We start from the raw sequence: 16474 nt of genomic DNA on the forward strand, positions 1-16474 counted from the left end.
TCCATTCTTCCATTTCTCCTCTTTTCTCCACTCCCTTTTTGCCTCTAGATGCCACCAAAATCTGACATTTCCAGAGTTGTTTTTATAAAAGTGTAGGGCTACAAATAAAACGACATTTTTGAAAAACTGCTGTGAGATGTTCCTTTGAGACAGCTGTGATCTCAGTGTGGGAGTCCTGATTCTGACAGAAATGGAGGCAGTCTCCTATTCCTCTAGAGCACTTGGTCAGCCTGTTACAACTCAGCTTAGATGTAAGTCCCATAGCCCATTGCCTCCTTTCCCTTCACAAGAGAGCGTGACTGAGCAGTCCGTTAGTGCAGTGACTCAATTCAAGGTCAGCTGTCTCTTTGGGGGCATGTAAGTTTCTGAAATAACACTTAAAATGTATTCACAGTCAGAGCTGAAAACTTAGAAACTCCAACAGAAAAGCCTTCATTCCTGCTTCTGGATTTTCTGTTAAATCACAAAATATATTCCTCATTTTCTAGTAACACTCCAAGAAATTGAACATGCTCAGTTGTTTTGTGTTCTGGTATATTTTAGAGTGATACAAATTGTGGGGTTTTTTTGGTTTTTTTGTTTGTTTGTTTTTACTTGTTTATGTTTAGATTTTTTTTTTTTTTTAAACCTACAGAGATAATAATTATTCAGCGAAACCTTGAGGCATCCGCAGTAATTCAAGGCCTAGTGAAAGGTATTGTAGACCTTGGTGGGTGTGGAATTGTGTACATTTTTAAAAGTGAATATTTGCCTGATTTCAGATATTATTTGTTCACTTCTTTTGCAGACAGCAAAATCTTGACTGGTTTGATGATTGATCCAAGAACTAAAGCTTTGGTTTTGAATGGGAAACCTGGCCACTTGCAGTTTTATTCTCTTCAAAGTGATAAACAGTTATACAATGTAAGATTTTGATTCGTTACCTAGTCTTAAAACTAATGAAAATTCTTTACAGAGGCACTGAGGTCAAACAACTTACTTAGTAGTTTCTAAAGCAAGATCCTGTGCCTGTGCTATTTGAATAGTCCTCTCAGCTGTTTTACAGCATGATGCTAAGGAGGCTACAGTTACAGGTGAAGTCTACATGTAAGCCAGTTGGTGTTCTTGTGTGGCCTCTTTGCCTATTTTATTGTTTCATACTACACTCTAATTAACTGTCACATATGTGCCTTTGAGTCACAAGGATAGTAAATGACAATATATAGATTGACAGTACAAATATGTATCTGCTTTGCGGTAAAACTGTCATATATACGAGCTGAAAATAAAAATTTCAATGTGGATTAAAGAGGGATGCTTCCTGTGATCCTGCTAAATGCAATCCAGACTTCCCACTTTTTCTTTAGTGTCCCACAGTACCCTTTACATATTTCTGTCGTTGCTACCTTAACACTTTATCACTCTCTCCATCACCTTTAAATCCCTCAGAGAAAGGAAATTTACTGATCTTTGTACATTTCTAGTACAATGCCTGGAAATAGTAGGCACTTAATATATTTTTAGTTAAAGAGATGAAGAAATAGAATTTTTAAAAATTGTGCATATAATGCTAGCTTACTTAAAATATTGTTCTTTTTTCACTTCTTAAAAAATTGGAGGTTTTATTTTTGCTCTCCTTATTTCTAATGATGTGGAATCTAGCTTCAAGATTTTATGTAAAAGCTATTTTTAGAAACAAAAGCATTACTGTAAGCTAAAGGTTTTGTTGTATCATATTAAGTGGATCATAGTCATTACTAAAATTCAAGGTCATTGAAGAATAATCACCACTGAATTGGTTATATAATGTGCTCCATTTTTTAGTGGCAGTGATGTCCATAAGGAATCATTAGTTTGTTTCTCTTTATCTAAAAATCTGTTACTATAGATACCAGAAGTTATTTATGATGTGGTTAATTGCCATGTCTAGAATGCTTTAAGATTTATGTATTTAAATTAATAAGAATTTTGGATTTTTTTTTAACCCATCAGTTAGATATTATACAGCAAGAATATATCAATGATTATGGTCTGATCCAAATTGAGCTAACAAAGGCTGCATTTGGCTGCTATGGTAATTGGCTCGCAACGGTGGAACAACGTCAAGAAAAGGAAACTGAGCTTGAATTGCAAATGAAACTGTGGACATATAATAAAAAAACACAAGGGTAATGCTATGTTTATAGCCATTTAATTTCAGAGTAGAAATTATCTGACTTTATGGTTTCAGTTGTTGATCTTTAACATATTTCATTTTGATAAGTTTAGATTTAGAGAAATGAAGGAGGTATTACTTCTCTAATAAAGCCTTTAAGCTCTCTGCTCTGAGAAAGCACTGGTGTCCTCCAAGTTATAATGTCACCTGATTGCATAAATGAGGAAACATGGAGAAGTGACCCCCCCCCAAAGACATACCTAATTCCAGTCAAGTCCAGGATAGAACCCCAGTGTCTTAGTTCCTTTGCTCTTTTATTTATGTTATACTACCTTTGGAAAAATGGCAGTGGTAGATGGTGGAGGTGTGGTGAGTGTAATTTTGATTAGATAAGAGCCCACTAGTTTTTTCATATCATGGGTATAATTGCCATTTATCAAGTCGTTGCTTGTCAAGAACTAATGCTTTCATGCCCATTGGCTTGTTAATCTTCACGAGATTAACCTGTTGTCACATTTTATAGATAAGAAAACAGTCTCCCTTGTCACGGTCCTTCTCTTATAACCTAGACTTTTTAAAAATCACAACTGTCTTGCCCTGATAGTCTTTGAAAAACACAGTGCTAAGGTAGGTTATCTTTCATTCACAACAGTGTCCTATAAAGCCAGAAACAGCCTTTGGGAAATAGTGGGTGACCCTGAATATTAAATATTGACCAAGGCAATTGGAAATAGGTATTTTTCTTTCTGTACCTTCTTGCCACAAATAAGGGTTTTCATAGCCATTTCCTTTTTATTCATTTTCAAAATAGATAGGTATCTGTGTTGTACACAATTTTCCTGCATTTTAGTATAAAAGCCTTTCAAGTATTATTTTTCGATGACCCCTCTTTTATACTCATTGGTACCATCAGTCAACACTATACATAATCATCTCTATGTTAATGTAAGTTACATAAGGCCAGAGGTAACATGATAGAACTCTTTGCATCCTATGGCCATTAGTGACAGAGCACTTAATTGTTTGTCATTCTGGGTGGTAATATATCACTTTCCCATTCTCAGAGATGCTATTGTAAAGTACATAATATGTGAGAAATCCTTAATACTCAATATGACAGTCTATCATATTGGTCTTGGTATAAAAAATAAATTGGTGGTTTCCTTCCTACTAGGTTTGTTCTTAATACAAAAGTTAGCATGCCACATGAAGACCACATCACAGCTCTCTGTTTCTGTAATGCAGAAAAATCTGAAAATCCCACTTTGGTTACAGCAAGTAAAGATGGTCACTTCAAAGTATGGATATTAACAGATGATTCTGATATATATAGTAAGTAGTTAAATATAGTATGTCTGTATTTAGTGCTCATTTTTAAGAATTGATATATTTACCTCTCAAGAATTGTATCCATTCTTGGGGGACATTTTCTGCTTTAATTCTATAGGATATTGCCTGATTTTAAAAGATTTAAGAGATTATATTTTTACATGCCTCTGTCCTCAAATCTTTACTTATTTTATGACATTTTTGATTAATCATGTACTGATTATTCCAGTTCAAGGGTACAGTAAAAAGGGCTTTTGCAGTAAATCCCTTCACCTTTCACTAGAGGGAGGTCAAGTTTTCTTGGAAGTGAAATAAATTTCAAATCAGTGCTTTGTAGCAGTTTTAACTAAAATTGAGGGGAGGAAGTTTTTTTGTTGTGTTTTCTTGTTTCTTAATCCATACTTATCAATTCCCTAAAATGTTCTGTAGCATTTATTCTATTTCTGAACTTCATGGTCTATATTTCCACAGAAAAGGCTGTTGGCTGGACCTGTGATTTTGTGGGCAGTTATCACAAATACCAAGCAACTAACTGTTGTTTCTCTGAAGATGGCTCTTTACTAGCAGTTAGTTTTGAGGAGATAGTTACAATATGGGATTCAGAGACATGGGAGCTTAAATGTACATTTTGTCAACGAGCAGGGAAAATAAGGTAAGTAATTTGGAGAGTTTGATGTACCAGTTTTTTTTGTTGTTTTTAATTCAAATAAGTCTATATAAACATTAGTAATAATTTATGCTTTCTCTAAAAGTATCCTCTAGGTCAATGGGGCCAGCAGCTAATCAGAAATACTGGGTATATGAACCCATGTACTGCTATCTATGATTTACCCATTTCTGAAATCAAAGTTAGCATTTAATTCTTGGCCTCTGGTTTTTGTTTTGTGTGTTTTTGTTTTCTTCTTTTTTGTTGTTGTTGTTAGAAATACTTTTCATGGTTGTACTATGTAATAAAAGAAGTCATTATAAGCTTCAGTAGATCCAAACAATCTTTATTTTTGTAAAAACAATGTTAATGCACAAACTTCATTGTTTCTAATGACGGCAAGAGAATATAACTTCAATATCTTCTATTTTACTTTCATTTGAGGACAAAATGGCTAATTGTTTCTAATTTCTAGTCATTTGAGGACAAAATGGCTAATTGTTTCTAATTTCTAGTATGTCTAATTCTGACTTTTACTTTGTAAAATCTTCAGAATTCATATTGCAGGGAGTTCCCATTATGCTACTAGTATCCATGAGGATAAGTGATCCCTGGCCTTGCTTTTGGTGGGTTAAGGATCTGGCATTGCTATGAGCTGTGGTGTAGGTCGCAGACACAGCTCGGATCTCACCTTGCTGTGGATGTGGTATAGACCAGTAGCTGCAGCTCCAGTTCAACCCCTAGCCTGGGAACTTCTTATGCGGCACATGCAGCCTTAAAAAGCAAAAAAAAAAATTCATATTGAAAATTTTCCTGAGGGTAAATGAGCATTAAAAAAGGTTTTTTTATTAAATGACTGTACATTTCACATATATTTTCTCTATATGTGTTAAATTATAATGTGCAGAATATTAAAGAATTGGTAGTCTATTTTCCTAAAAAAACAAAATAAATCTTTCCTTTTGTACTCCTTACCCGCTTTTTCTACAGGATAATTATGAACGAAAACTTGTGTATCTATCTAAAAATCTGCATTGCACAAAATTAATACCATGCGGGAAGTCTAGAGTCCTTTGTAACTAAGTGTGCGGATAAAACTGACTGTTGATGTCCTTGTTTTAATCTAGGCACCTTTGCTTTGGGAGATTGACTTGTTCAAAATATCTTCTTGGTGCCACTGAAAATGGCATTCTCTGTTGTTGGAATCTGCTCAGTTGTGCATGTAAGAAATTTTTTGCTATGGTGATGACAGAGCACATAGGGAAGTGGCCATTAAATAATCTTTGGCATTTTAGGACTTTTGAATGATATCTTTACGTCTTTATCCAAAGGATGTATAATTTTTTATGTTGTACATTATACCACCAAAATTTGAAGAGCTGTGCCTGTAATAATAGACTGTAATTACAGTTGACCCTTGAACAGTGCTGAAGTTAGGGTAGCCAACCCCCTCTGCAGTCAGAGATTGACTTAGGGAGTTCCCATTGTGGCTCAGTGGAAATGAATCTCACTAGGAACCATGAGGTTGTGGGTTCAATCTGGTATTGCTGTGAGCTATGATGGAAGTCATAGACATGGCTCAGATCCTGCATGGCTGTGGCTATGGTGTAGACTGACAGCTATAGCCACAGACCTGACTCAGATCCTTCATGGCTGTGGCTATGGTACAGACTGACAGCTGTAGCTCCGATTCGACCCCTAGTCTAGGAACCTGTATGCCACGAGTGTGACCCTGAAAAACAAACAAAAAAAAAAAGAAATTCACTTACAGTCAGCCCACCTTGGGTTGAGTAGTCATATAGTATTTGGTCTTCTAAAAACCCACATATGTGAATCTGCACAGTTCAAATCCATGTTATTCAAGGGTAACTCTTTGATTGCCTCATTGTCAGCATTTTTCCACTGTCTTCGGTGTGTATGACATTCTGTTGCCCTCCATATTATCCATCCTCAACAATTTAAGGAGAATTTCTGCTAATTCATAATGTATATTAATCTGCAATATCTCTGACAGCATTACATATGAATGTGGCCTATCACAGTTTTCGTAACAAATGTAAACTTTGTGCCATTTTACTCATTCAAGTATATGTTTGGAAGGTATGGTGGTTGCTTAGTAATGAATGTTTGTGATAACATTTTTTTTAATATACTCTATAGTGATTTTGGTTAACATTTTGCCCATGGTTAGCAGTGGTGGACAGTAGTTGCACTGAAATAATAACCTTCTCAGCTTGTGGGAGGAGTACTTTGTTGTCCTCTTTCCTGCCCCTCACTTTGGTGCAGCCTTCCACAGATAATTTCACTGTATTCTCCATGTGTTAACTGGAAGCTCTCTTCCTAAGAATAATAGAATAGATTGTCCCAATAAAGATTGAATATCTACTTTAAATAACAAGCTTAAGAAAAGCTTTTGGTAAATCTCTTAGAAGTGAATCACCTTTTTCCCTCCAGTGGAATGGAGTGCAAAATTAACTGTTAGAGTTATGGAACCTGATCCGAATTCCGAGAATATTGCTGCAATCTCTCAGTCTTCTGTGGGTTCAGACTGTAAGTACACATCATACTTTGATAGAGGAAATCTATTACCTAAATTTTTTTTTAACATCTTTAATTTGACTTTAACTTACCTTTAGACATGTCCATTTGAAGCCATTTCTCTTTTTCATCTTCAAAGCCCTCTTTCCTTACCTGCTTGGCACATAGTAGGCATCCAATAGATATTTGTTGTACCAGAGCCTAAAATAATCTTAACCTGGGCCATTTACTCAATGGGGTAAGTCCCAGGATGAGTGTGATCTGCCAGACTGAGGCTAGAACTAATCTTTGCAGGCAAAATGTCACTGTCTTGTCTGTTTTTTTCTCTAGTGTTTGTATTTAAACCTAGTGAGCCAAGGCCATTGTATATTCAAAAGAATATCTCCAGAGAGGAAGTCCAGTGGGGAGTGTTTGTCCCACGAGATGTCCCCGAATCATTCACCTCAGAAGCTTACCAGTGGCTGAACAGATCCCAGTTTTACTTCCTAACAAAATCACAGGTAACCATCCTAGCTGAGAAAAGGCAGTCATACTTTAATTACCCACATCTTTGAGGCTAAGTACCGCCTACATTCAACTAGAATACTTTAAATTGTGTATTATTAGCATGGCTCTCTTTTTTTAGTATTTGATTTGCCGTAAAAAAATCAGTGGATTAAGTGTGATCCATCAGTTGAATTTTATTCTGTTACCCACGCTTAAATGTCTTTCAGAACAATCTTACAGCTATCACAGCAGTTATTAAATATTTTAAAATTTTTATCACTTTTCTGTGAGCAGTTATATCAAGGTAAAAAGTTGACCTCATTTTCTCACTTTAAGATCTTACTTAGATTTGCACTCTACAATTTATATTTTGCATCATTAATTGGCCTCTCTTTTCAGAGTTTATTGACACTCAGTACAAAATCTCCAGAAGAAAAGCTCACACCAACAAGCAAACAGGTATGTCACTCATGGTGCAGATCATGCATGTTGCCTCCCTGCTAAGATAAGGTTATCTTTTAGAACTCAGCTATGAGAAAAAGCTTCTACCTGCACTAAAATGGAATTTAAAATTATACACTAAGAAACTACTTGCTTCTTTTGATGTCAGAGCGCTCTTTGGAATTGTAGGCAAGGTTTTGTTTTGGGTTCGGTGCTGAGGGAGGGTTTAAGTTTTTTTGGTGGGTTTTTGTTTTGTTTTTTGACCCTGCCTGCAGCATCCAGAAGTTCCCAGGCCAGGGAGTGGCTGTACCTGTGCCACAGCAATGACAATGCCAGATCCTTAAGTGCTAGGCCGTCAGGGAATTCTGAAAATGTAGAGGTGGTTTTGGTTTTTCGGTTTTTGGTTGTTGGTGGTGGTGGTTTATTTTAATTTTTTAAATTTTTTTCAGTCACACCAGCAGCGTGTGGAAGTTCATGGGCCAGGGATCAAATACAACACAGCAGCAACCCAAGCCACTGCAGTGATGACACCAAATCCTTAACCCCCTGCACCATAGGAGAACTCCCAAAAATGTATTTTTAATTTGTAATAGCAGAATATTTGCTTGTGATTTACAGTTTAGAGTCAAATAGTTCTATATAATACTTTTTAGGAAAAACTTTAACATCATCACTGTTGCCATTACTCAGAAGATATTCACTCCCAACTCTTTCAGTTGAAGTTTTTATTCATCTCCATCTCTCTAAGAAACATGTTCAGATTGCTAGTTCTCGGTTAACTCTCACCTGTTGAAGTTGTAGCTCTTTTTCACACCACTCCCCCTATATACACAACACACCTACACACACTCTGTCCCCTAAATTTTCCCAGTATGGGTACATCTTAAATTGGTCAGATCAGTGTTCATCCTTAAACATGTAAACAGAATTCATAACTGAACCATGTAATAATAATTTTTCTTTTTGTGACCAACCTTTTTGCTCTGGAGTTAATGATTGCCTTCTTTTTTCATTTACTTAGTTTTCTATTTACCTCTCACCTAATTCACTCCCAGCTTTCTATTTACCTCTGACCTAATTCACCCCCAAACTCTACCTAGTTGTGTAAGACTTCTTTAGTTATTTTCAGATTTATTAGGTATGCTTTTGAATCCTGAAGAAGTATTTCTAAGACCCTCTGACCTTCAGTCTGAACTAATACCCTATAAACCTGCTACACAGTAGTCATCTTAGGATCTGCATTTGATACCATTCTGGGGGTTCGTTTCACCTCTACTATAATAGATCCTGAGGCTTTTCTCTTTCTTTGGTCACTCCCTTCCCTTGCTTTGGTGAAGAACATTTTGTTGGCACATGGGACATAAATTTAAGATCTTGCCTGTGTAGACATGTTTTTATTCTTTCCCATTTGGTTGGTTGGGTAGTGTGCTAGGTTGGTAATCATTTTGTCTTAGAACTTTGAAGATACTGTCTTACAGTTTATCTGTAACCTGGTTTGTTTATTTTCCACTATAAATTCATTGAATTCATTCAATTTTTTGTTGATCATCTATTGTATGTTTTAGACATTTAAGAATAGCAGTGAGTGGAGTTCCCGTTGTGGCTCAGCACATTAAGGATCTGGGTTCCATCTCTGGCCTTGCTCACTGGGTTAAGGATCCAGTGTTGCTGTGGCATAAGCCCGCATGCAGCTTCAACTCCTATCGGACCCATAGCCCAGAAACTTCCATATGCTGCAGGTGCAGCTATAAAAAGAAAGAAAAGGGGATGGGGGGAGTATCAGCAAAAGAGTCAAGTTCTAAACTTACTGTGTTTTACAATATAACAGGGAGGTACAGACAGTAAACGTTAAATAAGTAAAATACATATATATTTTAGAGGGCAGTAAGAATATGGAGGGAGGAATGGTGGGAAAAGGAGTGTAGAGTGCCACTTGCCGTTTTAAATAAGTCAAAACAAGCTTTAATGAAAAGACTGACTTTTCCTCAACTGAAATGTAGAGCCTTCGTGGAGGGCTTTTAATCAGAAAACTTGGAAGTTCCTTTTGTGGCTCAGCAGGTTACAAACCCGACTAGTATCCATGAGGATGTAGGTTGAATCCCTGGCCTCGCTCAGTGGGTTAAGGATCCAGTGTTGCCCCGAGCCATGGTGTAGGTTGCAGACTCAGCTCAGATCCAGCATTGGTGTGGCTGTGGCATAGGCAGGCAGCTCCAGCTCCATTTCAACCCCTAGCCTGGGAACCTCTGTGTTCTACAAGCACAGCCCTTAAAAGCAAAAAAGGAAAAGAAAACTAAAGAATTTTCTTTTTTTGCCTTCATTTTTCTGTAGAACTGTTAGTATTAGATCTTCTGTAATGATGTTCTGATATTATCTGATGTGTTTTGTCTGGGAGATTTCCTTTTTTCATCTGACTTTTCTATTTTTTTCTCTCCCTTGAATGGTTCATTTCCACCAGGTTTTTATTTCAGTTTATTTTGGAGGTTTTCAAAGTCTGATGATTCTTGGCTGTCTGCTCTTACTTAAGAGTGAACAAAATCACCATTTGGAACTTTTCTACGTGGGCGGAACTTGTCCCCTGGCCTCCACTATCTGGCTGCATTATTATGAGAAAATATTTTAAGACTTTTTCTCTTAAACAGGTCAAATTGCCCAAATAAAATTCTTCCAAGCTCTTAGCTTGAAGATGTCAACTGACTGCCAGTGTTCTGAGAAACAAAACACCCTCTGTGGAGCACAACAGCCTTCAGCTGTGACGGCACCACCCCCACCCCCTCCACACTCCAGGCCATCTAGTCTAGAGACACACAGTTTTGCTCTTCAGAAACATACTGCCAGCTCTCTGCTGAGGCTGAAGGGGAGGGCTGTAAATCTGAGTGCTCATTAAATAGACCTTCAACCAGCTTAGCTGGTTGGGGTTTTTGTTTTGTTTTAAGCCCTTTACAGAGGTACTGTTACTGTTAATCACAATTTTTGAGCATTTTCAGTGTTATTCTATAGTATAAATTGGGATGCTTCTTAGCAATCACCATCACCAGCGTACACTCCTGCTTTCTCAAGTCTGCTAAATTAATTACTGCCCTTCAACCTGCTTTCCACCTACCAGTGTTACCACATCACCCCAGTGTCTTATGCCCTTTTGAAAACCCCTCTGCTGCCATTTTGTAGGAGTGGGTGAATGAAGAAACAGCATAGATGCACATTTTGTTCTGTCATCTGGCCACTGTTAGCTTTTCCCCTTGTAAGTGGGTTGCTTAGTTATAAAATGAATCATACTAGTTAATTTCTGTGGTGACTCCTTTTTATTGAAGTGATTTATTGCCCTTTTTCTTAAATCCTTACAGCTATTAGCAGAAGAAAGTCTTCCAACAACCCCATTCTATTTCATATTGGGTAAGCACAGACAGCAACAGCAAGATGACAGAGTAAATGAAGCTTTGGAGAATGAACTCGTACAACTACCCTTAACAGAAAATATACCTGCAATTAGTGAGGTAAGTAACTATTAATTACTTATATAAGTGTATTGTATTAATAAGTAAAACTAATAGTATTAATTGCTTATACCAGTGTGAAACAGGTTAAATGCTATCAAGCACCTTCGGTTAGAGTTTAATACGTTTAATACAATCAATTTGTAACAACTAATTTTTTAATAATTTGTATATTATGCAACTTTAATTCCCAAACCCAATGGCATAAAATTTGGATTTCTTATTATTGTGGCCTGATGTGGGATCGAGGGAAGGGTTGTTTGTATAAACGTAGGTGGTTGGGAATAGATTGGTTTGGTTTTTCTGTGGGGAGATTGGTTTGGTTTTTCTGTGGGGAGAGCCTGCTATTAATGAAAGCCTTTGACAAGTAGAAACCATAATTTTCTGTTTTACTCTAGCTTCTTCACACTCCAGCCCATGTCCTACCATCTGCTTCTTTCCTGTGCTCCATGTTTGTAAATTCGTTGCTGTTGTCTAAGGAGACTGAGAGGTAAAGCAATTCATGAGATATGTTTGAAATACTCTGTTGGAGAAACAGGATAGTTTGTTATCCTTGATTAGAATATTCTTTCCCTGTATTTCTCTTTATTTCAGCTTTAACCTTTAGTTGAAGGATATAAATAGAATTACTAAGACAAATAAAATATATTGAAAATAAGCATCTCAGAAAGAGATCTTTTGTGGTGTGTTTTAAGGATTTGGTATGGAATTCAAAATTATACTTTTTATAAATTCACCTGCTTTTTATAATAACACGTAATTTTTTAAGTGTATTCAAAAACAAATTTTTATTTTCAGATGATTATATTTTTACACAGGTATCTTTAATTAGAAAGTTACTTTTAATAGTAATTATATTTTTCTATTATTGTTAAAGTGCTAAAGAAGCTCCTGATGATGTAGATATGGAAGAAGAAAAAGAAAGTGATGATTCAGATGAAGAAAACAATTACACTGAAAATGTCCAGGATACAAATAACACCGATTTGGGAGAAGACATTATACATCAGTTGTCAAAATCCGAAGAAAAGAAGCTGAGAAAATTTAGGAAAGTAGACTATAGCTGGATAACTGCCCTTTAAGTCTTGCGGAATGGGGAGAGGGAAGGTTTTTGCACGTTCGTTTTTGTGGGGGTTTTTTCGTTTTTTTTTTTTAATTGTATGTTGATAGTCCAGAAATCTATTTTAATGTTATTTCTGTTCTTAAGGTGTTAAATATAGACAGGCTTTATTTTTTAAATAACTGCTAATATAAAACTATATTTACATCATGTTTTATACTTGCTGCATACTTCATTTATACATCATTCCATTTTTCTTTAAAGTAGCTATTTTCTTCATAGGTGATTTAGCAGAGGTGGGACTTGAATTTACACAGCCTAAGTCCCCTTATCTGTAATTTGGAGATATAGGATGTTTGGAAAGTCAAAATTTTGTTGGTGATACTGTTTTTAAGTTCAATCTAATTTTCATGACAGCCTTGGCAGATAAGAAGAGCTGGTATTACTCCGGGGCAGTGTTAAGCCTTTGTATAGCGAGTCTAATAACAACTACTTTTTAACCACAGTCCCATTGGTAGTAGAAAAGAATGCAAGATTCTTTTGTATTACCTTAAAGTAATAAAGTTGAACATTTTCATCACCCCAAAAGTCAGTCCATTACCAAGCACTTCCCATTACTCCCAATCTACCCCACCCCACGCCCTAGCAACCACTAATATTTCTGTCTCTATAGATTTGCCTACTCTGGACATTTCATATAAATAGTATATAATAGGTGGTCTTTGAGACAGGGTTCTTTCACTTGGCATTCATGCTATAGCATGTATCAGTACTTTATTTCATTATATTCATTTTGCCTGGTTCTATACCTAGGAGCCAGGAGTACTGGATCACTTAACTATATTTAACTTTTGGGAAAAAAAATTACAAAAATGTTTTACAAATGAGCTGCACCATCTTACATTATTTACATTATGTGGGACATAAATTGTTCCACATTCTGATCCATTGTGTTTAGATCTTTTGCAGGATTAATTTTTGAGGCCAGTGTTTGAGGTTCCGGGGAAGACTCTGGCTGTCTGGTTCTTTTATGGAATTAATTGCTTACCACCAAAATCTCCATTGTTTTCAAGGATACCCTTAGGCTTGAACTTCATTCTCTATTTCAAATAATGCCAGAGCTCTCTGTTCTTATGGATAGGAAACTCTGGTCTTTGTCATGGAACCTCTACGTTAACAAGCTGGGGCAAGGACAGCCAGAAATCCCATGTTGTCAACCTGGGGAATCAGGCTGACATAGTTACAAATCATTATTTTGCAATATTTAGACACTAACATGGTATGTGATACTTCTCATTTAAGAAATTCTTATTTTTTGCAGTTACATATGAAAGGTTTCATGCTTTCAAAGCAAATTCCTTAAATTTGGAACTTCATTATTTCTTCTTTAAATAATTATTATATAATCTGAACAATTGTAAATGTGGATTTTTCTGGGTTGATCTCTGTTACAGTAAAAATGGAAACCTTGCTATTACTCTAATTCTCCTCCATTACTTTAAAAATTCTTTCTCAGATCTAGCTATATAGATAAAAGGTAATAGCCACTTTATTTTAAATCTGTACTTCTATCCAGCAGATCTGTAGTGCTGACACTCAGTTTCTCCCCTATGATAGGACCAGTTTTCATATAGGAAGCAAATCCATAAAGATATTCACCTTCTACCCCTCTGTCATTTATGTAATTTATCCGTCAAGGCACAGACCCATTACTTTGTGCTCTCATACAGCCTATACTTTAGGAAGTAGACAGTCTCAGCCTGACAGGGGGATGGACCACATGTATTTTACACACATCACCCTTTGACTACAACAACTCCATGTCAGATGTTTACCCCAATTTGGCAAATATGGAAAACTGGCTCCATAGAAAGCAAGTAAGTTATAATTAATTAGGTCTTGTAAATGGCACTGATTTTTCTGTAAAGCTACTTTATCTGAACTACAGAAAATTGTTTTTTCCTGTTAGCTTTATGTGTGCTGCTGATAACCCATGAAAATGGCAACATTATCTTAAAACACTAAAGTCAAGATTCTCTATCACCACACAATCCCAAATGAAATGGTTAAAGATAAGACCCAGGAAGTATTTATGACCTCAGGAAGATTATTTATCATTGAGATGAAATAGAAATGGAAGAAACTGGGATTTGCTAGGATACCATGGAAAAGGGGATGTGAGTAGAATATGGTCCACCAGAAAGATGCAATCAGTGATTAATTGCTCAGTTGCTTTGTTTTCTAAAACCATAAGCAAATCCACTTACTTAATCTCCAAGTTACAGTTCATACGTCTAAACTGCATACTTAGACAAAATGACCTTCTAACTCTAATACTCTGACCACAAAACTGTAATGCCAGGCTGGTGTATTATAGCCCACACTCCCGCCTCACACCCCAGAATACCAAGGATCTGGTCTTGTACTCAACTTGTGGCACCTGTATATAAACATAGAGAGATATACTTATTCTAGCTCCCTCAGACATGACATCCCCCTGGCTTGGAGACTCCTCTGTAGATCAGAGCACTTAGTTCACAAAATGAAACAATCAGACATCAAAGCACACCAGGTTCCTCCCATTGTGTTTTGATACTCCTTGTTATTCAGTGGTCACCTACTTTAAGGACAAATGAAAGTCCTCTGAAAATAAGCACTTTAAAAATGCAAATATTAATATTATATTTTAGCTCACATGGGAAAGTAAATTTTGTTCCCTCAGAAATGCCTGTCTGCACTCTAAAAACTTGAATCCCCTAGCCCAGCTTTTTTGGTGAACAGCGTCATGCCTGTTCACCAAAGGACCATTGTCTAGGAGCCAGAAAATTAGTTTCAACTCTGCCTCTTACTAGGTTTGTGTTTGTATTAAGTTTATTTGAGGCCTTAACTTTATCTCCAAATTTATTTTAATAATTTTAATAATTTAATAAATTTTTTAATCTCAAAAATAAAATGCCTTTGTTGGTCCTTTGAGGCCTTTTTTTTTTTCTTTTTTTTCTTTTTAGTACCGTACTTGTGGCATATGGAAGTTCACAGACTAGGAGCTGAATCAAAGCTCCAGCTGCAGGCCTAAGACACAACCACAGCGATGCAGGATCCAAGCCGCATCTGAAACCTATACCACAGCTCACGGCAAAGCTGGATCCCTAACTCACTGAGCAAGGCCAGGGATCAAATTTTCATGGATACTAGCAGGTTCGTTACCACCAAACCACAACAGGAAGTCCTTGAGGCCTATTCTTGACTCTCCAATTGTGATTCTCCAAAGTGCCTAGAATTCTGTTGGCCCTACCTACTCAGGAAGGTAGGTTTGCTGCTTAATTACAGCTTTCGTTGGTGCTAGAGAAAACAGCCTAAAAGATTTCATTTCTGAATAAGAAATCTGCAGACTACCTGAGAGAACAGATTAGAATCAGAGCTCCCCCTCATTAGAAACTTCCCCAGAAACTATAAACAAAACAAAACAAAAAAATGAAGGAACGGCAGGCTGGGGAACACACACAAGCCACTCATGTTGAATAAAACCAAAGAGTAAAGAAGGTAAGAGAAGATAGGTTTACACTTACAGGTTTTTACAAAAAGTCAAAGTGAAAAAAGGGCCAAAGCTCGCCATCTATAATCAAGTCTATTTCCCAGTTTCCAAGGGCTCCCAGAAATCATATTCTACAACATGGCAGCACAGTCCCTGCAGTGGGGTAGCAAAAGATAATTGAACGTTTTAGTGCTTCACTGGATATTTGAGGCATTCTACTCACATCTCTCAGCACCAAGACGGGAGGAGGTTGACTTGCTTACTGTTGCACATGGACTCATAAAAAGCATTGCTGTTTCATCCTTGTGTAGGATCACATCTTTCATTGTTAGGTAACATGCAGTTAAAATAACAAAAGTGAGATTTGTCCCTCTTTCTACAAAAATTGTGATTTCCAAGATCTCAATGTAACCTGGTAACTTCATCTTTCTAGTGACCACTTCTTAAATGACCACCTTCTCCAGGCAGATGGGAAGTCACTGTACATGTGGTTGCAAACCACTCAGCAAGCCAAGAACTGAGTGTCACTTGGATTTGGGACAATCCTAGTCTCCTCCCTGAGGCTGCAATCATCTCATAACAGTTACTAAGAACATTAGAAAAATCATGTATGGTAAAGCTCTTAATAGAAATAGAAATTTTATATACAGATTACGCCAGCCAATTGGTAAGTTTAGCCACCCTACCTGAAATGTAGGGTGAAATGAAATCTTCATGAACGGCAAAGGTATTTCAATTTCATTTGGAGGAATTACAGAAAGAATAAATCCAACTTGAGATTAACACTTGACGTTTATATATTGGCCGACAAACTTCT

The 16474-nt window shown here is 36.6% G+C and overlaps 1 protein-coding gene and 1 long non-coding RNA gene across 5 annotated transcripts in view; one reads left to right on the plus strand and one right to left on the minus strand.

Annotated features, from left to right (window-relative positions):
* WDR75 (WD repeat domain 75) overlaps positions 1-13602 on the plus strand; it is a 43992-nt gene extending 30390 nt beyond the window's left edge. For all 4 annotated transcript variants that reach the window (XM_084999193.1, XM_021076080.2, XM_084999192.1 and 1 more), the window contains exons 10-21: positions 635-694; positions 788-903; positions 1972-2147; positions 3309-3466; positions 3935-4115; positions 5237-5331; positions 6564-6659; positions 6978-7147; positions 7533-7592; positions 10916-11065; positions 11464-11555; positions 11943-13602. In XM_084999193.1, coding sequence (XP_084855319.1) covers positions 635-694; positions 788-903; positions 1972-2147; positions 3309-3466; positions 3935-4115; positions 5237-5331; positions 6564-6659; positions 6978-7147; positions 7533-7592; positions 10916-11065; positions 11464-11555; positions 11943-12147 — 1559 coding nt within the window. In that variant the 3' untranslated portion in view covers positions 12148-13602. The remainder of the gene's footprint in view (positions 1-634; positions 695-787; positions 904-1971; positions 2148-3308; positions 3467-3934; positions 4116-5236; positions 5332-6563; positions 6660-6977; positions 7148-7532; positions 7593-10915; positions 11066-11463; positions 11556-11942) is intronic.
* Positions 1-16474, minus strand: part of LOC110257192 (uncharacterized) — a 127627-nt gene that overhangs the window by 4528 nt on the left and 106625 nt on the right. The gene's annotated exons all lie outside the window — the stretch shown is intronic.

This window comes from Sus scrofa, chromosome 15 (assembly GCF_054392235.1).
Source record: "Sus scrofa isolate SSC_HxYL_T2T_F1_AM1 chromosome 15, Sscrofa_HxYL_maternal_Yorkshire_Landrace_v2.0, whole genome shotgun sequence".
NCBI classification, from domain to species: Eukaryota; Metazoa; Chordata; class Mammalia; order Artiodactyla; family Suidae; genus Sus; species Sus scrofa.